The sequence below is a fragment of the Notamacropus eugenii genome, chromosome 5 (assembly GCF_028372415.1).
Source record: "Notamacropus eugenii isolate mMacEug1 chromosome 5, mMacEug1.pri_v2, whole genome shotgun sequence".
In the NCBI taxonomy this organism is placed as follows: Eukaryota; Metazoa; Chordata; class Mammalia; order Diprotodontia; family Macropodidae; genus Notamacropus; species Notamacropus eugenii.
The window spans coordinates 154,028,934-154,051,771 of NC_092876.1; the positions used below are offsets into that span (position 1 = coordinate 154,028,934).

Below are 22,838 nucleotides of genomic sequence, written 5' to 3' on the forward strand. Positions count from 1 at the left end.
CCTAACCTAACATACTTGGAACAATATGTTTGTCAGATTATTTTGGCAAGAGAGCTGTTAAATCTCTCAACTACAAAGTCAAGACTGAAATGGGACTGGAGAAAAGTTAATAAAATATGTCTCTTTTCATCATTACACAAGTTAGAGGACTATGAGGGTTGTGTGTTGCATATGCTAACAGACCCAATATGGATGTTGGTTATGCTGAAATTTTTTTTTCTTTTGTAATCTGAGTTCAAAGGATAGTTTGCTGGAATGCAGAAGAAGGAGGATCATACTCAGAAATGAGATGCAAAAAAAGTGAGGCCAGAGGGAGGTTGAGAGAGCAAGAAAGCATAGAGGGATTATAGACAACGATGAGGGTGAAAGATAAGTTTAGGAAGACTGAAGCAAAGGGAGAAATGGAAGTATAGGATCACGAATGTGGCAATTAATGGTTATTGTGAGACTCAAACCGTAGCTATCCTTGTGGATGGTTGAGGTAGTGTCATTGGAATTATTGAGACTGATGATCTGCATTTTTGAGGGGGCATAAACATAAATATTAAAGTTCCTAAACATAAAGGCAGGGGTTTGAGTAAACTATATTTTGAGGAAGAGTGAGCTGGAAAGGTGGATGGAATAAACTTCAAGGGAGTACCCAGGCCTGGAGCAGATGATCAGGGATACTGCATGTTCCAGAGAGTAGAGTTTCCATGAGAATAAGATGAAAAGTGTGAAAACAAGAAGTTTAAGGTAATGGAAAATTTGTTGATAACAGAACAGAGACTCCAGAAGGTATAATCAAAAGGGAGGGCAGAAAAGAGTAGGGAGGGGAATGGTTATGGCTGAATTAGATTACAGTAAGCAGAAAATGGTAGCAGGGCTAGGAGGTTCACATCTTGGGATGTGTGTGTGTTCGTCCTTCATTGCCAAAGAAGACCAAGCCATCAGAGAAATGATGACATGACTTGCACTTGACTTTGTTTTGAGTGAGGGAGGGCTGTGCAGGTCACCAGCCTCACTTCTCCTCCAAAGTCATCTGAATCTAGTGACCAGAGATATTCATCAGGATGACTGGAGATGACCCAAGATGAGGCAATTGGGATTGTGACTTGCCCAAGGTCACACAGCAAGTGAATATCAAGTATCTGAGGTGAGATTTGAACTTAGGTCCTCCTGACTCCTGCACTGGTGCTCTATCCACTGCATCACCTAGCTGCCCCATATCTTGAGATATGGTGATTCTGAATTATAAGGATTTGGGGTACAAAAGACCATGTTTTAGACAAAACATCAGTTTCTATGTTTTCATCATTTCTGATGATTGAAGATAGGAGATTCATTCTAGGTAGGTGGATTTAGGAAGAGATTAAATGGGTTAAGATATAATGTTGGTATTTGGCAATCGGATTTGGATTTCTAGATCATGGTTTAAAAATATAGTAATGATAGTTCTTTATCTTGCCGTATAGAACTAGAGTTGTTGAAAGACTGAAGAAGAACAAATGTCCTGAAGTTAAAAAAAAATAGCAAAAGAGGATTGAGTTTTCACATAAAAGACAGTTTGACTTCATTTGTTGGCAAGATTAGAGATAATATTATTTAATAGTTTGTGAGGACTTAGGAAGTGAAGTAGTAACCCTCCAAGGGCCACACTGGACTCCTCAAGAATAGATCATGTTACACTAAATTCATTTCCTTTTTGTCAAAGCATTACTAGTATAGATCAGGAGAGTGCTATAAACATCATATGTCCATTGAAAACCCCAAAGTCCCAAGTCTCTGGGCCTTTGTATAGACTCTCCAGCAAGCCTGGACAGCACCCCCAACTCCCCTCCATTTTATAGATTCCATAACTTCTTCAAAACTCAGCTTAAATACCACCTCCTATGTTACTCCTTCTCTGAGTCTCCTAGTTGCTGGATGCCTCCCCACAAATTATCTTGTATTTACGTCATATTTTATATGTACTTATACAAGTACATGTTTTTTTCCTCCTTGAGGGCTGGAAATATTCTATTTGTATCTTTGTATTCTTAGCACTTAGCACAGTATCTGGCACGTAGTAGGTATTTAATAAATATTTTTTAATAAATATTTTTAATAAATATATTTTAATAACTGTCAATTTTCTGAAATAGTAGCCATTAATGCTTTGGTGTCTATCTGGAAAGAAGTCACTAGGCTTCAGAAGTCTGAACAATCTGTCTTTGTCCTCATTCTGTTGAAGATTTTTATCATGACTTGCATTGTCTTAGATGCAAGTCTTAGCCCAGTTTTTAGGTTGCACAAACCAAGAGGAATAATTACCACATTGGATAATGGCATTGAGGTCCAGAAAACATAGCATGGAAATTATTATATTGACAGTTTGTACAATAAAAACATTTGGACCAAAATAGCCTTTCTGGATTACTACATTATTCGTCACAAATTCATTACATATGAAATTTCTCCCTACACCATGTTTTATTTCCCATTTTACAAAGAGGTAGAGTACAAGAACTTTGAAACACTGTATTTTTCAGTTCCCATCATTCCCCTACAATATACATAACATTCAGAAAGATTAAATAGAAACTCTCAAAAGTTTGTTCATTTACAAATTTCATGCCTGTGAAACATTAAATTATTACAACCCTTCTAATATTTTATATTCCTTTCTTTGTTTAGGAGCAAACTCCTCTCATCTTCCCACCTTCCTGTCCTCCCATCCAATATGTAAGGAACACAAATTTCTCATACAATTAAAAAGTAGTAATTCAATGTGACTATTTTTGGTGGAAAAGAGGGAAAATGAGTCAGAAGAGAAATTAGTTGGGTACAAATAATAATAATTGTTATTTCTGAAGGCTTAAGATAACATTTCAAATTTCTTAGCTATAAAATTTTGGAAGATAATTGATTTTTCTTTATGAAAGAAATGTACGAACTGTGCCCTTGATTGTACTTCTACAAATAGGGCATTTTCTTAGGGAAGCTGAGCATTCTTTGCAAACTACCAGATGTCCACAAGGAATAAAGACAACTGATACTTCTTTGTCCATGCAAACTTTACATGTTCTTTCTTCTTGCAGTCGCCTCAACTGTTCTTCTATTGACAAGTCTAAAAAGAAAACAATAATAATGAAATACAATTTGCTTTTTCATAGTGAAAACAGGAAAGAAGCAGACCATTAATATTAATTTTAAGTGATAATATTATTTTACCTGAAACATCTACTGCTGGAATATACTTTATGTTCTTTTCCACTGGGGGAGAAAAAAATGAAAAAAGTATTATCACATTAGAGATCTACCTCTTAAAATATAAGCCACAGAGCATATCTTCACATAATATTGCAGTTAGAAGGAACTTCAGAAGCTATCTAGTCCAACATGTACTTAAATAAGAATCTCTATAAATAGTAGAAAAGCAATGTTTAAGTTTTTTTCTTGTAAGAAAAAACAAGAGGGAACCCAGCATCTCCACTACAGCTTATTCCACTTTTGGATAATTCTGATTGTTGGGGAGTCTTTCGTTACATTGAACTTAAATCTGCCTCACTGTATGCTCTTAGTTCTGCCTACTGGTGTCAGATCTAATCTCTTTTCTACAAGACCATCTTTCAATACCTGAAAGCAGCTATCATGTCCTTCTTAAATCTTCTCTTTGAAGGAACATTCCCCACCCTCCCATCTTTGCAGAGGTTGGGGACTATGGTTGTGGAACACTACCTGTAATGTCAACCTTTTTTCATGGATTGGTTCGTTTTGCTGAAGTGTTTCCCCCACTTTTTTATTCTTTGTTACAAGGGTTGGAAATGCTTATTGTCTATTATTTGAGTTAAATTGATCATAGATATTAATGAATATATTTTTAAAATTTTTTAAATTTTAATGGTCTATTTTAAAAATAGTTTTCCAGTAAACAAATTCTCCAAACAAGGACTGGATCAAAATCTCTGAGACATCTTTTGAATATGTTAGCTGCAACATTTCCTTTAACTAAAATGGTATCAATCAGCTCTCTGACTTGCAAAGACATCTGTGTTTTTGTTTAATTTTGTTTTTTGTTTTGTTTTTTTGTTTAATAATAGGCTATCCAGAACAGGAAGCACACAGGTCAAATGTTTAAACAGAGCCATTCTATTCTTCTGAATTAATGATGTCATCTTTATTGAAAAAGAAAAATATATTAATTTAAACATATTAACTTTAATCATAAAAATTCAATATTGTTTCTTTTCCTAACTTTGTTTTCTTTAGTTGTTTCATAATCATAAGAATTAAAATTGACAAAATAACCTTGGTGTTATCAACTTTTCCATCTCTATCACCTCTCATAGATAGTTCTGCCAATTTTACCTTCCCAATTTAATTCATAGCCATCTTTATTTATCTATTCCCTCTAACACCATTCTAGTAAAATCCTCACCTTCTTGGTTGTTAAAATAGCAATTTGTCCTCTCTTAAACTCTTCCAGTTACTTTCTATTATAAATAAAGTCTAAGAGGAGAAGATGAGGCCTATACAAATAACTATAGTAAAGACAAAAAAGCTATCGTATGAGATAAAATTAATTTCCAATAATGCTTATGATATAATGAATTTAAAACAATTATGCCCAAACTAAAGTTAACTAATTAAAATAAAAGTACTGACTGTTCCTTTATCTTCAGATTCCAAATATGAAACCCCCAGCATAATTGTTTTTTTAAGTATGAAGTAGAAGACAGATTTCAAATGTCTCCCTCAGATTTGTGCTTCCTTCAATTTTATATAAGTCCAGTATTCTTCTATATTTATTTTTATAGTAATCTGATAAAGTCATTCTTTAGGGTCAATATATAGAGTGCCAAATTTGGAGATAGAAAGATGTGTTAAAATCCAACCTCAGGTACCTATTAGCTATGTGACCATAAAGTAAACCATTTATCCTTTCTGAGCCTGTTTCCTTAACTCTTAGGGGAGAATAGTAATGTGAGTACCTATTACATAAGATATCTATAAGGCATTTTGCAAACCACAAGTGTTCAATAAATAGTAGTTGTTATCATTATTTTTACTTCTATTTAACATTATGTTGTAGTGCACAGAGACCCAGCAAGATCTGGGTTCAATTTCTGCCTCTGACATAATGGCTGGGTAACCCTGGGAAAGTGGCTTAACTTCTCAGTGTCCCAGGCAACTCTAAAACTAGGAGCTGCAAAGCTATTCCTAATCTACGGTGGTCCAAGAACTGTCTTCATTTGTAGTTCATTATTCCAGTAAGATAATCTTTTTCAAATAACTATATAATTTCATTCTTAAAAACTAATGAAAAAGGTTTTACTTAAATTCAAGGTATCATCATCATTACATATACTTGGTGCATGCTACTAAACAGTGAGCCTCATTAGAGCAGGGCCTTATCCAAATGTTGTATCTTATATAAAAATATCATATCTTTCTCAGTGCCTGCAAGTGGACACTTAATTTTGGGGGGACATATACAAATTATTGTAATACAAGGTAAACTTTGATAAGTACAAGACATATATAAACAAGGTATTTTTCTGTTCCATCAAATCGAACAAGACTGGGAATTTAGAAAAGAAAAAATCAGTGAAGCTTCAAGTGGAAGAGGTGTGATATGTGAACTGGGTGAGTAGGATTTCAGCAGGTGAAGACTGAAAGGAAGGGCATTCAGTCCAAAGGGAGAATACAAACATAGGATCATAATGAGGGGTGTTCTGGAACCAGGTCCAGTAGAGAACCAATTGTTAAATACTCTGTGTGAGCATTACACCTTGGAAATCAATGATTGATTTATTATCTCATTGATTTTCTAGATTTAAGAAAGCGATGGAGAAAATGTTAATAATGAAGATTAAACTTTTTAAAAGCATGTCATGGGTACTTTTTTTTCCCCAGAGAGTTGGTTGTTAAACACTTGCTAGTATACTGATGACTAGAATAACCTTAGAAATCATCTAGTTCAATGGACCTCAGACATTTTGGTCTCAGACTCCTTTATGCTCTTAAACATTATTACTAAGATTTTGTTTATGTAGGTTATGTCTATTGCTATTTACTGTATTAGAAATTAAAATTGATACCTTTTGTCTTTACTAACCTATTTAAAATAGCAATATTAAACTATGTTAACACAAATAGCATATTTTTATGAAACATGAAAGTAGAGTAAAGTAGAGTAGCTTTGCTTTATTTACTTTAAAAATACTCTTTGGTTCCTGGTTTAATAACCACTGAATTCTCATATCTGCTATATGCAATCTGTTACAATATTTTATTTTAGTTGAAGTACATGAAGAAACTAAGGCCTCACAGCTATGTAGCTGGACAAGGGAGGAATATTCTAATAAGCAAAAATGTCTTAGAATTATTATGAAAATAGTTTTGATTCCCTAAAATGATCTTGGGGATTCCGACAAGGGGTCCACAGACCACACTTTGAGAGCTGTTGATCTAGTCCAACCATTCATCTTACAGATAAGGAAAATGAACTTTCAGCTTTGGATATATTTTAGGAATAAAAAGAAGAAATACTACTGGGGAAAGAAGCAGAGAAAGCATCCAGAAAGACAGAAGAACTAGAACAATATAATATGCATACTTAGTATATTATATGAATTAAATGTGCAATGACACACCAAGTAATCAAAACAATCATTTACACTTGATTTTGGGATGAATTTCATAGAAAAGGGATAGGAGGAATAGATTTTCAAGTACTGAAAGTAATTTTTACAAGTTAAGAAGAAACAGAGAGTTCAACTAAAATCAGTAGCTCATATATACCTGATTCTATTTCCTCAGCTTGTTGTTCCTTCTCTTCTTCCCTTGTTTCATCTTCTGCCTTAAGTAAATCTGATACAAGATCACTGACTATTTTGTAATTTTCTCCAGTTGTTAAGATTTTACTCTGAACTGTCTGTTTTATTAGCCTTCTATTAAAGCCCATTTCCAAAGCCGCTTTGACCACAGATGTATTCATCATGACTGCATCTTCTGAATGGTTTTCTCCTGGTCCAAAATGAATAACTATGTAGAACAAAGAGTTAATGAAAATTAGAATAATTTTAAATGGCTTAATTTGCAAAGATATTAAAATGTTAAAAATATATACATCAGAATTACATAGAATTGGCATTTTACATGTTAATTTTACCTGTGATTTATTAAGTTAAATATTAATTGATAATTATATAGGACTAAAATTGAGTAAGTAAAAAAGAACATAAAAAACTCCCTTTTCCCAAATCCCCAATATCCAGTATTCAATTTTTTAAACTATTAAATGGGAGAAGGAAGACAGACTTTATTTTTACTCAGAATTGAGCTTCCTTCAATTTTATAACTGTTTCATGTACTTATTTTTATAATAACCTTGCAAACTCTTTCTTTATATGTTTTCTTAACAGTCAGTGTAAAATAATGCTATTTAAATTTAAGGTCTATTATCATTGTACATACTTGGTAGCTCCACACTTTCATCCACTGGAGTATCTGAGGTAGATAGCAGCTGTGGGATAAAAAGACTACATAAGTAAAAATAAATGTTAAATTACCTTCCCATTGCAAAAATAATTGCTTGATACATATACTATCATGCTAACATTAACAAAACTAAATATGTGGATATAGATATAGATAGTTTTAAGACCATAATTAAGGCATTAAAAAATATTTCATTTATACTTAACAATCCAATTCCAGGTCTCAAAAAATTAAGATTTTCTCCTTGTGGCTCTAACCAAAGCTGCTGTATTTTTTCTTTTTCATCAGTAAGTTAAGGAAAACAATGTTTTTAAGATGTCTTCAGCAAATATTTAATAACTATAAGAAACAGTCACTGGGTCAGTCTTTATGGTAAGTATACACACACACACACACACACACACACACACACACACACAAGCATATACATGAAAGCATCATCTACTATGGCCACTGCTATCTTTGAGTTTCCTAATCCTCAAACTACAATGTTACTTATTCAAAAAAGCTGACTTTCCAGGAAGGGCAGGTAGAACAGCAAAGATTTCTTTCTATATCTTAATATAAGTTTACATAGTTTGACTATTCATTTTGTCTGCTTGTGATAGGTATTTTTTCCCTACAAAAATGGGAAAAGCAAACACATATGTACCACAAAACTATTTTTCCATGATCACGACACACTAGAAAGATCGTTGGTCAGAGTCAGATGTATACAAGTCTCACCTCTGATATTTGTTGGCTATATTTTCATTTGTTTAGCCTTCCTGACCTATTTTTCTTATCCATGAAATGGGAAGAAAAATAATTATTTCACTGGGTTGTCATAAAGATGCTACTCTGCAGACTTTTAAAAACTATATAAATGTTAGTTGCTATATTTCCAGCCAAGTACTATAGCTGATAGTTTGTTGTTCCTAGAATTAGGAAGAGCTAAATTTAAATCCAACTCAGACACTTAGCTATGTAATTTTAGACAAGTCATTTGTTCTCTCTTAGTCTCAGTTTTCTCATCTATAAAGTAGGAATAATAATAAAATAGCACCCATCTCACAGGATCGTGGTACAGGTAGAATGAGATTAATATGTAAAGTTTTTATACATATTTATGATATATAAGCTATCTATTGTTATCAAATAACATACTTTTGCAGTTTATCAATTTTTTTCTGCAAGTTTTTTCTTCAATTACTCTTGCTTTTCTAAATAACAGCAAAAAGACATTTGTAAAGCAAACATCTACTTCAGGTCAAAGATTTTTTATTTCATTTGTGTGGAAATAATGCAGATGACAATCTATCCAACAATGAGTACAGAGTTTTGCCTAAGTTTCAAACAAGGCAAGGGCCTTGATTGTGCTCAAATGGTTATTATCAAAGGAAAGAGTTAAACCTAGCTCTTCCTGACTCCAAGATCAGCATTCTATACAGTACAAAATACATGCTGCCTCTTGAATTTCTTCATTAAGAATAGCTGAATTTATTGAACTTCCTAAAATCATCAATTGGAGGAAACCCTAGACAAGGGGTGGGGAATCTTCAACCTCAAGGCCACTTGTGGCCTTCTAGATCCTTGAGTTCAGCCTTTTGACTGAGTCCAAGTTTTACAGAACAAATTCTTTAGTTAAGGGGATTTGTTCTATGAAGTTTGGATTCAATCAAAGAGCTGCACTTGAGGACCTAGAGGGTCACATGTAGCCTCATGGCTTACCTACCTAGAAAGTAGTGACAATTATAAAAACTTCTTTATACCTGTTCAAGAAGATGAGGATAACTAGCTTGAATTTGATTGATGAATTGTTGTCCTTTCATTCTGATCAAGTACTCACACCTAAAATATTAAGGAATAAATTAATGCATGAAATAGCACTTATTAAACACTATTACATGCCAAGTATTATGCTAAGCACTAGGGATACAGATATAAAATGAAAGAGAATCTCTGCCCTCGGGGAGTTTATCTTCTAGTAGGAGGAGATAACACAATTTGGAGAGTTGCTTGACACAACCTTCCCAGGAGCAAAGGCAGAGTAGGTTTGACCATGGTTCTAGAGCTGTAATGGGTGAAAGGTGGCAGGTAGTGATCTGTGCAGTACTGTGACGGGTGAAAAGATGGCCAACATGTAAGGAGAGAAATACCATTGGGCTGTGGCCTGCCTGAAAATGTGGCTAGGTAAGGTAGTCACCAATCAGGAGAGGGTTGGATGCTTCAGGGGGGAGAAGCCTAAAACCCCCAAGGCTCTAATAAAAAAAGTGAAACTTGTGATTAATTTTTATGCAACTGTAAAGAACCTTTTTTAATAGCATGAATGTACGCAACTTAGCTTCAAAAAGCTCAATGGTCTAAAATGAGAGTATTCAAAACCATTGGGACTATTAACCCTTTTCTTGGAATAACATGAATAAATAAAACTCTAAAGTTGGAAACTAGTTTTCTTATACTACTTTGCCTTTCAACTTTAAGTTCTAAATATCAGTCTGGGAATGGGTCATCCACTACATCGCAGGCCATCGCCAGTCTTCTTGACTTATGTCTTGCCACTTGATTTCAATGGGAGGAGACAGTGAGGCATTTAATGACTTTGTGCAACTCTGCCTCACTTAAATCTAATTCACATGTAAGTCAGAACATCACCTTGTGATATCATTGGTCCTCTTCAAAACAAAGGCACAACAGGAACATTATATGTCTTAAACCTAAATATCTCCCCACAAAACTACTAATAAATTTTCGGGTTTATTCTGAACACACATTCAAAATACTATGACATATACATTTCTAAGACTGTCACTCCCCAGCCCCATTTTCCACACTCTCCATTTTAACCTTATCCTGAGGGAAAACAATTTAGAAAATGAATATGTAATATGTTTTTATCACTGTTTTAATTGAATATAAGTAAGCAGAATTAATCTTTCATGGTTTAATTTTTATTCCTCTATAGTTTCATATTTTCTTTATTCAAAAAGGTAAAAATATGTATAGTGCAGCTAGAAAGGCATGACTGTCAGGTTGCTATTGTGCTTGAGAACCATGGAGCCCTGTAGTCAACAAAGTAGGACTGGTCAGAGTCCCCAAAGGGAAAAGAAGAAGTTCTGGGGAATTTGACAACTGCTGTAAGCAGTCATATGCTTTTTACAGTCAGTATCAGAGGAAAGAGGGCATCTCTTCTGCATCTGAATGAGTCACCCTTTTTTTCTTTTCTCCATAGGTAATCCTAGCAGTTTGCCTTATATTTTTCTTTTCCTTCTTTTTTGCTTTGCTTTTATTCTTTCTTCCTCAATGATTATTCTTTATTAACACAGAAACAGTGTCCTGAGTACCTATAATCAAGAGTATAATATTATTTCAGATTTTAACTATAACTTTACATAACAAAAATAGCTAAGCAATCTATAGAAAGATTATTCATGAATTAATTTCAGAAACCTTAGAGTGTACTATAGAGTACCATTTTTTTTTTATTTCAAAGAGTCAATTCAATTAAAAATACAAATTTAGCACCTACTATGTAAAAAGCACTGGGATTCAAGCAAGAGAAACAATACAGTCCCTTCCCTAAAGAACAATTCACTCAACACTTCTATTTCCTCACCACCCCCTCATTATTTGAGTACCTCTAGTCAAAATTCCTTTTTCATTGATTCTAATGAAACTACCTTCTCAAAAGTCTGTAGTGACCTCTTAATTGCCAAATCCAATGGCCTCTTCTCAGTTGGTTCTCCTTTTCCTCATTGTGTTTAAAAGGCACTGGGATCCAAAGATGAAAAATACTACAGTCCCTACCCTATTACAATCTAATAGGAAGTATGAGACATATATACAAATATAAGTATGATAGAAGGTTAAAATGTGAGAAATTCAAAGGCAAAAACCAAACAATATGCTACAAGAAAAATGATGAAGAAATCACTTTTAATTGAAGATGAAACCACTTTGTGAAGGGCCATAAATGCATTTTAGACCAAAAGCAAAGGGGAAATCTTTTAAAAGTTTACACAAAAAAGAGTGACGTAGGTTTTTCCATTAAGAAGAATATTTTGGCAGCTATATGAAGAATAGATGGGAAAGTCAACTGGGAACTCCTCAAGGGCAGGAACTGTCTTTTCTCTTTCCTTGCAAGTCCAGCACTTAGCAGTGCCTGGTGGATATAGGTGTTTAATAAATGTTTATTGACTGAGTTGAAGAAATGGATGCAGGTAGACCAGGTAGGAAGTATTTCACACAACCTATCAACTCCAAACCTGGAGTACATTCCCTCCTCATCTCCACCTTTTAGAATCCTTGTTTTCTATCAAGGTTCAGTTCTATTGACACCATTGTAACCAAAGGTGTTTTTTTCTCTCAAAGATTCCTGTCAGATTTCCACTCTCTCTTGATCTCATCACAATTGAGCTTGTAGCAGTGTAGTGGAAAAAAGCTCTGGACTTATAGTCCTGCCCCCGCCACTAACTACCTGTGTGACCTCAAGCAAGGTACTACACATCCATGGCCCTCAATTTCTTCATCTCTAAGATGAAGGATTTGGACTAGATGGATTCCAAGGTTCCTTCCACCTCTAAATCTCTGATCCTACTTATCTGTGTATATGTCATATCCTGACTAGTAGGATCCTTAAGGATATTTTAAAATATTTTTATCCCTGAGCCAGAACTGAATGCCTGTTGAATTGAAATACAACAGTCTAAGCCAGTGATAATGAATGACTGGTTTGATATGGTGACAGTGTGAGGAGAAAGGGGTTGGCATGTAATAGAATTTGACAAGCAGTTGGATACGGGTGCAGTAGAATTATAGAGAGTCAAAGTCAATTGATGTTTTGAGCCTGAATAGCCAGGACAACAGTGGTATCATCAGTAGATGATGATGAGAGAGAGAAAGCACACTCACAAAGCTGACATTCTACTGGCAGAGGGAAAGAAGCCAGTAAGGAAATTGAAATTGAAGATGAGAGATAGAGAATGATTAAGACAAGAAGGGATATGAACAAAAACATAAATAGAGAGGTTCAGTCTTGTCAAAGATGACGTCATCCTTGAGAGCATGAGGAAAGGAGGGAATGAAAGAAGGTAAGGGAATGGAAAAGACAAAAAAAGGTTTTAAGGTCTGGAGGGGAGTCAAGGAAGCCCATGACAGACGGGTTAAAGCAGAAAATGAGGTCATCTGCCCCAGGTTAGGATGAGGTAGTAATCTGAAATTTGGAGCTGAAGAAAAGAGGAGATTTGAAGCAACTGATCATCTAACACTGAGAAGTATGATAAGCAGTTAAGCAGTCAGTCACCATCTATGAGTTAGGCACTGTGCTAAGTGATAGGGATACAAAGAAAGCCAAAAATCAGTCCCCCGAGTTCTCAAGTATCTCATAGTCTAAAGTATGATAATCAGAAATTGAAGAAAAGGATTGTTATGTAGTAGAGAGGGGCCAGGTTATATTAGAGAACATGAAGCTCTAAACTTATCACCTTAAACAACCTTTCTCATTATTATAGAATTTTACAAGGCAGAATTTAATTACCTTGGAAACCATTTGGCATGCTCCACCCAAGGATCATCTCCTGATTCCCAACACCTCAGTCCACCATCACAGCAAAAACATTTGACATCATCATCACAACCTAACCAAAAAAAAGTAAGCCAAAATTTGAATGTGCACAACAAGTAAAATGAAAATTTACTGGCTAAGGGCTATGAATATTTCTTCTACTGATTTAGATTTCTTACCCATATAATAAAAGCCAGCACTTGCAAGCTGCTCTGGATGTACTGGAATTTGAGGTGGCCAGGTCACAAAGGTTTTCATTCGGGCTGCATGGCTTTGCATGCTCAGATTAGAAATATTGAACCTTGATGTTTCTTGGATTTGATTTCCCAGGAAAGGGCAGTTAGGAAAATGTCTCTGATGTTCTGACATGGCATCATCTTTTGGTTCCCAATTATTTAGTTTCCCACCACAGGCAAAGCAAGCTACCATGTCTCCAGGTCCTATGTAGTAAAAACCAGCTTTTGCCAGATCTGATGGTGACATAAATGTCAGTGGCCATGTCTGGTAAGTAAGAAGTCTAGCTTCTTCAGTATTCATTGAATAACAGTAGAAGCTGGTGTTCAAAGGGGACAAGTTCTCAACTACCCTGGAAGTCACTGGCTCTGGTGGAAAACTGGAATAAGAACCACTGAAATATCCACTCTGTTCCAAACTGAGAGACAAGGAGCCTGTGATACGATTCATTCCTGAAGAAGAAAATATAGACTGAGGAGATCCTAGATTGTTAACTGCATTCAAATTCTGAATGAAGTCACAGCTAGGATATAGCTGTTTATGTTTGTCTATAGCACTGTCTCCCTGTTTCCAGTTATCCAGCATTAAGCCACAACAGAAACATTTAACTTTGTCATTCACACCAGTGTAATAAAATCCAGCCCGAGCAAGACTTCTTTCTGAGACTGGGACGTTGGCTGGGAAATTAGAGTATGTAGATATTCTGTAGAGTTCACAAGAAAAGTCATATTTCAGTTCATATAGGTTGCTATCTTCTATTACGTTCATGAGATTCAAGGGGCAAAATGGGACAAGTCTTTGTCTGGGGAGGTAGTTTTGTGCATGCTTCATGATTTTAGTACCAGGCTAAAAACCTGGAAATGAAAATTCTTTATAATTTCTCATGCCAAATACTTGAGTTTCATAGAGCTATCCTGAATTTTATTACAATAGCTAGAGACTACACATGTTTTCAAAAGGGGTCTGAGACACTTTGAACTTACATATTACTGTCTTTATATTCTATATATGTGCCATTATATAAACTTAATGGCTAAAGATATCTTTAAAGGTATGTAAAGTGTTTTTGGCCCCTAGTTAGTGTCAGACACTTTGAGGTACATACATTATTTCAGGTTACTAAGGTGCAACAGTATACTACCAGCCTTAGATAATAGTTAACACATTTAATAGTGTTTGACTTACACAGCTCTCTACATTCAACAGATACTTCTATTTTGTCTAACTTTCCTTGAAAGATCAAATGTCAGGTTTGCAAAATGCGTCATATATTTCACAGAAGCATTCTTCATGTTTATTTTTATTCAGAATAAATCCATCTTTATCCAAATTTTCATCCATCTTCTTCCAATGACTATGTGAATAAACTAACTTTCAGACCTTTTCAGCACCTCATAGTCTTAGTGTCATCTGTGCTGATCAGACAATATCTAGAATGTTACAGATGTTACTAAGAAACAGAGCTCAGCTCACAAAAGAGCTGTACTTGCTACCTAGAACTATTCTCCAACGGAATGGACTACCCTGTAAGGTGAGTTGTTTGAGTCACTAGATGTATTCAAAAAGCAGTCTCATGACCACTTAGGGATACCATAGGAAATTTACCTACTGTACAGAAGAGGTTGGCTTAGGCAACCTCTAAGATCCTTTATGAGTCTAGAATTCCTCGATTCCGTGATCTTCACTGGTGATTAGACAACAACTTCATGTACCACCACTGACTTCCCTGCTTTCTTTAAACCTTTCATGCCAGTCAAAACTTCTTGGTCTTGCTATTCTTTCATCCCCACAATTCTTTTTTAACATGACACATGTCTTATTTGAAAATTTAGTTAACTTCACAAAAAGTTTGAGGTTAATTGTTTGTTCTGAAGAATTCATTTTTATATTAATAGAAAATATTCATCTGTCTTCACTACAGCTGTTAGCACTGGGTGACCTTCATAGGATTATTGCTGTACACTGATGACCTTGATATGAACACTTATATTTTCTATATGCCACATTGAGATATCAATTTTCATTATGTTATAATTAAACCATTTATCAATGGACCATGTTTCAAAATTTCACAATCATTACGTACCAATAACTTTAACTCTTTTCTTTGCTCATGCACAAAACTACCTCCCCAAGTTTAGACTATGTCCCTTTTAAGGATTTAGGTCTCCATTTTGGTATTTTTAGTCCACAAAAGAAAATTAAAAAAAAAAAAAGAGAGAGAGAACAAGATTCTTCTTCCTGTAAAATCTGTTAAAAAAAAAAAAAGAGAATTTTAGAATACAAAGTATTCACAGGTGATATTAACATTATAAAATGTAATTTTAAAAAATCATAAGCTTGTAAATACAATTCCAAAAATGTCATTCAAATTCCTTTTCAATATAGATTATTAATACTAATTCCATTATGATATGATCCAAATCATAGATTTAACCTCACACAAATGAAATGATTTTGCTCTTTTTGGCCATTATAAAAATACCCATCATGAGTCATGAGATGGAATAGAAAAATAAACAAGTGGATAAACTCACATTTATTACCATTACTCAAGGCCCCCTCATTCAGCCTCAGTATCAAATATTTGAGAGCAAGCCTCAAAACTAAGAAGTGAATTTAAGTCCAGCCTCTGACACATAATAGCCATGTGACCCTGGGCAAGTTTTTTAAGCACTCAGTAATCTAATAAAAAATTCAGAGAAGGTACTGGTCCTCATTGATAGAGGGGAGTTCTTTGGAATGAGCCCTATAGCAATGAAACCACAGGTCTAGTCCCATCCTGCTCAAATATTTGCCTTGACTGATAACACAAAAGAACTCTTTATCAAGTTTCTGGAGTTTACAAAGAAGAGGCAACAGAGTAAAGAGTTTTCTGTAGCAAAACTAGTTCTAGGGCAAAACAAAATCTTTTTGAATTAGATATTAATTTTAACAAAAATTGTTAATAGTTAAGCACCATTAATTCCATGATATGACTTGTCTGAACTACATAATGCTTTAGTCCATAGTGCAATCCTAACATGAAATACTCTAAATGGGAAAGAAAAAGAGAATTTCCTAAGTAAGGAGAATGGCAAGAGAGCCTTGAGTGTTGGAGGCAGGAAAGAGAGTTCATATGGAAGAAGGTTTCCAAACCAATATGGAGAAGAAAAAAAAAGAGATACTATATTTTACAATTCTGTCTGGCTCCACATATACTGAGTCTAGTTTAAGTAAATACAAATTCAGTTTTTCTCAATTCAGTTGTCTTCCTATAGATGGGAGGAAGAGGGACAGGCAGAGATATGCTACTTTCTCCTTCTCTCTATCAATTTTCTGTCTAAGAAAAAAACACAATACTGTATAATTTGCCTTTGAAATATATCCTTTATCATCTCTGGTCTCTCTGTTCTACTCTCCCACATGAAGAATTGCACAGGCACCCCCTGCATAATGATGCCCCAATGTAAGATGATCCTTCACTCTAACATGGATTATCCAACTGTCCACATATAACATTCTTCCTAGAGAAATACTTGTGTCTTGTCTCATTTAATGCAGTGCTTTTGAGTGATCAATGACACGAGAGAGGATATATCTGTATTGGCAATAGATCTGTCAATATTTTCATTCATCATGTCTTTTAATAATAAAGTGACTGCCTTAGTTCACACCTAGACTTGTGCAAGTCCTTTATTTAGTTTCTTTCTTTCAAATTTCTTCCCTTTTAATCTACATATTGTTCAAGATGAACTTTCTGCTTTGATCTTTTTACTCCTTTACTCCAAAACATCAGTCATGGCTTCTCAATGCCTGTAGAATAAAATGTAAACAACTTCAGCTTTTAGAAGAGTCAGCCAGACTTAGCAGATAGAGAACTGACAATGAAGCTAGTTAGTCCCTCTTCTCACAAATATTGGCTGTGTGAATGACAGGGGACAAGCGTCCCCGTCTCAGGTCTCCTCACACCAATCTATTTTCCACATAATTGACCATGCCACTGCTCTACTCAAAACATTCTGCGGCTTTCTATTGCTTTCAGGGTCAAATATAAAACCCTCTGTCTGGTTTTTAACACCCTTCATAACTTGCTTAAACCTGTCTCCCCTATCTTCTTATACACCCCCCCCCCCCCATTCTCTTTTTCTATTCAGAAAGGCCTTCTAGCTGTTTCTCACACATTTCCCCTTTCCTTTATAATTCAGCTGCCCAGCCTCATCACTCCCCTTCAAATTCACAGCACCTAGCCCAAACTTTGGCACATTTGGCACATGCTCCATAAACTCCATAAGCTCTTGTATCATTAATCTCTTCACCCTCTTTCATCTATTCCTGGAAACATTTGCCCTTTTAAACAAGATGAACAGGCCTGAGGGAGTTTCAGGGTAAAGGTAACCTTTAGTCAGGAGGATTCTTACACATACACACACCCTCAATCACACTCCCCCCCAACCCCCCCCCCACCCTTCCTCCTCCTTCCGATGGTCGTTGATCTGGCATCCTGAGGGTATTTGAACCATAAGAAGTGGTTCCAAGGTGGCAGGATACTAGATTTTTGAGTTCAAGAGGACCTCAGAAATTATTCAGTCCATTTTACAGAGAGAGAAACTGAGGTGTAGAAAGGCAAACAGAGCCAGGATTCAGACTACTTTCCACTGCACCCTGTATGACAGGGTCAGTAAGGAGGGAAGGATGAAGTAAAGAAAGAGCTAAAATCAATTCAGGCAAGACCAGTAGCCTTATTGTTGGAGTCTGGCATCCTTTGCACTGTGGGGAGCTGCTCCCCAAGGCTTCACACTTTCCCACAAGCTGTGTAACCCTGAGCAAGTCTTTTAATCTCTCTGTGCCACAGTTTTGTCCTCTGTAAAAATGATGAGGTTGACTTCCATAGCTTCTAAGGTCCCTTTGAGTTCTAAATCTATAATCCTATGACCCCCAAAGCCCAGTCCCACACAGCCTCTGATTCCCCTCTTTTCCTACCCCCACTCCTCTCTCCATCCCTCTAACTCCCTCACTCGTCCCAGCCCCACTCCTCCCAGCCCCACTCCCAACCCGGACTGTTTGAATTGTCCAGAATTAGCATATCCATCCCAGAGTCCAGGCAGAGGCTTCAGTGGTCCTCCCAGCCCCCCAATTTGAGTAGTGACAGCACCAGGTGGAACCTTCCCTTATGAATTCCAGCTTTCAACCCTACTCACACAGATACTCCGGCTAAAATACGCTAGGAATGACTGTCTTATTGTGGTATTATAAAAGACTCGAATCAGCACAGACCTGCTTCTCCCAAGCCAAACACCTCGTTTCCCGAGAAAAAAGTCTCCTGTGACGACGGTCACAGGCACTGACAACGGCAAAAGGTAGTCCGCTGTTCAGTAGTGCGAAAACTTTTTAAATCATCTCAGTTCCTCCCTATTTTAGCCCGCCTCTCGACCTTTGAATGAGGTGTTTTCCTCATTGTAGGGGAACTCCTAGGGCAGAAACCACTTAAGACTTCCCCTTACTCAGCAGGCCCATTAGGGGAATTCCATGACACTAAACCATTCAGTATTTCCTGACTCTCCTAAATGGCTCAACTGTAATGAACAGTACTGCAGAATTACTGAGATACTGAGATACTGAGAGAGAGCTCATTGCTTCCTAAGACTGACTCTTTTCTCTTCCCCCTCCAAAAATATACTTTTGGTTTAAACATTAGTTAGCTTTCCATTTTAAGTCACCACTTTTTGAGACCTGCAAGTATAAAAAACCCAGAACAGTTTTCTTTTAAGTTGTGGAATTTTTTTTAATGTCTTTTTTTAACTTCTGGTCCTAATCAAGATAAGATTATGAACATGGGTGTGGGAGGAGATTTGAAACTTAAGTCACTAAAAGTCTACTGTAATTATTTTAATTTAAAAAACGTTTGCTGTGACAATTTATAATCACTCCCCTTGATTTTCTTTATTGTAGTTAACTTATTAAAATGACCGGGGTTTTTGCATACTGAAAAGTATTGGTGTTTTGGTTTTTTAAGTAGGACGTGGTTGTTAAAATTGTTCTACTTCAACTTTTCATCCCAAATGGAAGCACTTTATTTGAACTGGTTTTTTGCAGATAAAGCTCAAAGTCTAGGAATCTATGTGGCACCCTCTCCCAACTTGCCAATCTACTGAAAACTTCTGCAGTAGACAATTTAGGCAGTGCTAGCTAACGATAAGCTAGACAGCAAAGCTCTCTTCTAAATGGAAACTTCGGTTGTAATTGTAGTTGCATCTTCTTTCTTATCGTTTCAAGTCCCCATCCCTGCCCCTGCGGGCCCTCCCCCCCCCCCCCCACAAAGATAATCCTAGAAAGTTAAAAACCTTCCAAGATTCGTATTCCTCCTGTGTCCTTCCTACTCTTCAGAAATCCAACCTTAAGTGGAGCTAAGCAAGGCAAACACCCTTTGGATCCTCAAAGGCTAGTTCTAAGAATGTGGATCTGCCTCAATGGGGACCGAGGTCATCAATCCACTATGGTCCATAGCAGCCTCCAGAGAGCCAAATGGCTTGCCATAGTCAATATAGTATGATATATGCAAAGAAGAATGAATCAATTTTTAGTGATTCAGTTTCCATGTTAGAGAGATATCAGTTTAGTCTACAATTTTCTGAGCCATTTTCTACACACCCTGGAGGCAAAGCAGACTTCTGGGGTAGTTCCTCAACTGCTCTCATCTCTTCAGATGAATCAAAATTTATAGAATTGTTTCAGCCTGTAATGGTACTTTGCTACACATTTTGGCCTGCTTCTAAGATTAATGTAAAATTAAATTTAATTCAATAAAAAAATTTAAACTTGATTGGGGGTAGGACAGATTCCTTTTTCCATTCCTTTGCCTTCTCATTTTTTCCTCTTACTTTTTCAATATTCTGCATATGACTGTCTAACACCTATGAATGCCATTCTTTCCCCAGTTCTCATTGTCCCAATTTTTTTTCAGATATCCTTCTAAAATTAGGAAACAAGGAGAGTGTTTTTAGAAAATGGTAAGATGGACACCACTGTTTATTTACCATATGTATCTTCCACTTGATCTACAACCAACATTATTATGGTTTATCATTCCCCTTCTCCTGTTGATCATGTAGAATGGAAGGTGACCACTAAAAGTTATTAAGAGGAGGTCATATATGGCTAGACAGTAACACCTGTCAAAAAGTTCTTGGGGTTTTAATGGACCAGAAACTCAACATGGCTCAGTGGTGTAACACAGCAGTCAAAAAGCTAGGCTATATTAAAAGAAGTATGGTATCCAGAACAAGAGAGGGAATAGTCCTGTGGTCTTCTGTCCTGGTCAAACTACATCTGGAATGTTTCATTCAGTCCTGACTGTTGCATTTTAAAAAGTACATCAATAAGCTGACATATGTCCTGAAGAAGATAACCAAGATGGTAAGATGACAACTGGGATGGTGGGAGAAGTTTAAACACTATGTCATACAAAGACCAACTGAAGGAATTGGGAATGTTTAGCCTAGAGTAGAGAAGACCTGGAAATGATGTATAAGTCTTTTCAAGTACTTGAAAGGCTATTATATAGAAAAGGGATTAGAATTGTTCTACTTAGTCTCATAGAGCAGAATTAAGAACATAGAAATCAAGATGTAGTCATTCAAGAAAGCAGAGAGGAAGAGATTAAGGCTTAAAAGAATGTAAAAACACAGAATGATCCAAAAGTAGAATTTGGATGCATTGGGTGGTAACAGGTTTCCTAGAGACTGGATGAATGCTTGCTTATGTTGTAAATGAAATTTTTGACCACATACAGGCTGAATTACATGTCCTCTGAAGTTCTTCCCCTTAACAGCAGAATTGAAAGTGAAACTTAAGAGAGGGAACAGACTATTTTAACCTCTAAGTACATGTCAGTCTTTGTGAATGATTACTGGGAATTTCCTAGTGCTTTGACAACCACATAAGAATTTTCAATGAAGTGCAAGAACCTCTGACTGAATTTTTAAAACCTGATTCTCAACTAAATAGTGTTTGAAGGTCTACTGTCTGAGAATGAACAAATTTTAACTCTTATAAAAATATCTAACAAGGAAATATCTAGCATTATCAGAGAGTTATATCTTATCAATATTACTGGTGAACAACCTTCAGTTAGGAAGCCTTGATGCTAGACTTTGAACACATGATGGATTTGGGTTTATAATCATTAACTGCCTTCTGTTTGTAAGTGGATGTGGCAGATGCTACTTAAGGGACTTATCAGCTCTTAAGTATATGTTTCCCTCAATGCTAAATCATAAAATCATAGGATTCAGAGTTGGAATGGACCCTTGGACTAGGTCATTTAGTCCAAATTTTACAACTAAGGAAAATGAGGAGGCCCAGAGACATGTCATTTGTCCTATAACACCAAATCCAGTGTTCTTTTTTTCTTTCCAATGTTCTTTCCTAGTGAAGTCATGGTATTAGTGTTAACAATTATCCTTTCCTTTGAGAAATCCACTGGGTAGCTTACCCAAAATATGTCCCCAGGGCACATGTTTCTTCTAGAGATGGGGGTAACCAGCTGGATTTTTGGTAGAATGGCATTCCTGATCTAGGTGCTTGTCCCCTAATAGCAACTTGCTTTCCCTTTTGAATAGTATTACACAGACAAGTGGTATCCAAAATGGGGACCCCTGCCTCCCTACTTGGCTATGACATGACCCCCAAAGTGTTGAGGTATGACTTCAAGGCATAACCAATTGGAAGAGTTTGAGAAGAGATGAAAAGGTTTTTAAAAATTGCTGTGATAAGTGGGATAGAGTTGAATAGGGAGGTATAAAAGAATTACCCTGGCTCCCTGGATGAGGACCCAGTTGAGATTATCCCGTAATGTGTTTGTCCTTCGTTGCCAAAGAAGATTATGCCATCAGAGAAACAATGACATGACTTGCACTCTTGACTTTGTTTCGAGTGAGGGAGGGCTGTGCAGGTCACCAGCCTCACTTCCCCTCCAGAGCCATCTGAATCCAGTGACCAGATATTCATCAGGATGACTGGAGATGACTCAGGATGAGGCAATTGGGGTTAAGTGAGTTGCCCAAGGTCACAGAGCCAGTGAGTGTCAAGTGTGAGATTTGAACTCAGGTCCTCCTGACTCCTGCACTAGTGCTCTCTCTATCTACGGCACCACCTAGCTGCCCCATATCACGTAATGTAAATTTGTAGTAGATTCAATTAGCACAGTTTTGTGACTTTCTCCAGCTTCATGTGACAGAGTAGGAGCAAAGGTAACACCTGGTAAGAGTAATACTGGGCTCAACCTCGCAGGAGAAGATCAATGATAGGACAAGGGGGCAAAGTATTTAAAAGAATAGGACAGTGTAGACAGTTCTGGTTCACTAAGAGTTCACTATGGGGAAAGGAAGAATGTAACAGGTGCAAAAGGGATGGCTTAGAAAAGAACTAAGGGTTAGAGGACTCCTAAGTCAGGATGAGGATAAAGAATAGGGCCTGGGGTTGCAAAGCAGAGGGAAAAGGAGAATTACAACCAATTGGGATTAAATAAGAGGATTTCATAAACATGGAAGTGGAGAATTTGTGAATGATGCCAAGATCAAGGCTATGACTATGTCCGTGTATAGCTGAGGCAGGGTGG

General features: G+C 36.3%; 1 protein-coding gene across 1 annotated transcript; it reads right to left on the minus strand.

Annotated features, from left to right (window-relative positions):
• Nucleotides 1-2,079: 2,079 nt before the first annotated feature.
• Nucleotides 2,080-18,708, minus strand: LOC140505364 (baculoviral IAP repeat-containing protein 3-like). Its single transcript, XM_072611253.1, is given in 9 exon segments — nucleotides 2,080-3,088; nucleotides 3,193-3,234; nucleotides 6,766-7,008; nucleotides 7,441-7,489; nucleotides 9,216-9,294; nucleotides 12,980-13,079; nucleotides 13,186-14,025; nucleotides 14,028-15,490; nucleotides 18,497-18,708. Coding segments are annotated over 8 exon segments (1,584 nt in total). The 5' UTR covers nucleotides 14,065-15,490; nucleotides 18,497-18,708; the 3' UTR covers nucleotides 2,080-2,894.
• Between the last annotated feature and the right edge of the window lie 4,130 nt (nucleotides 18,709-22,838).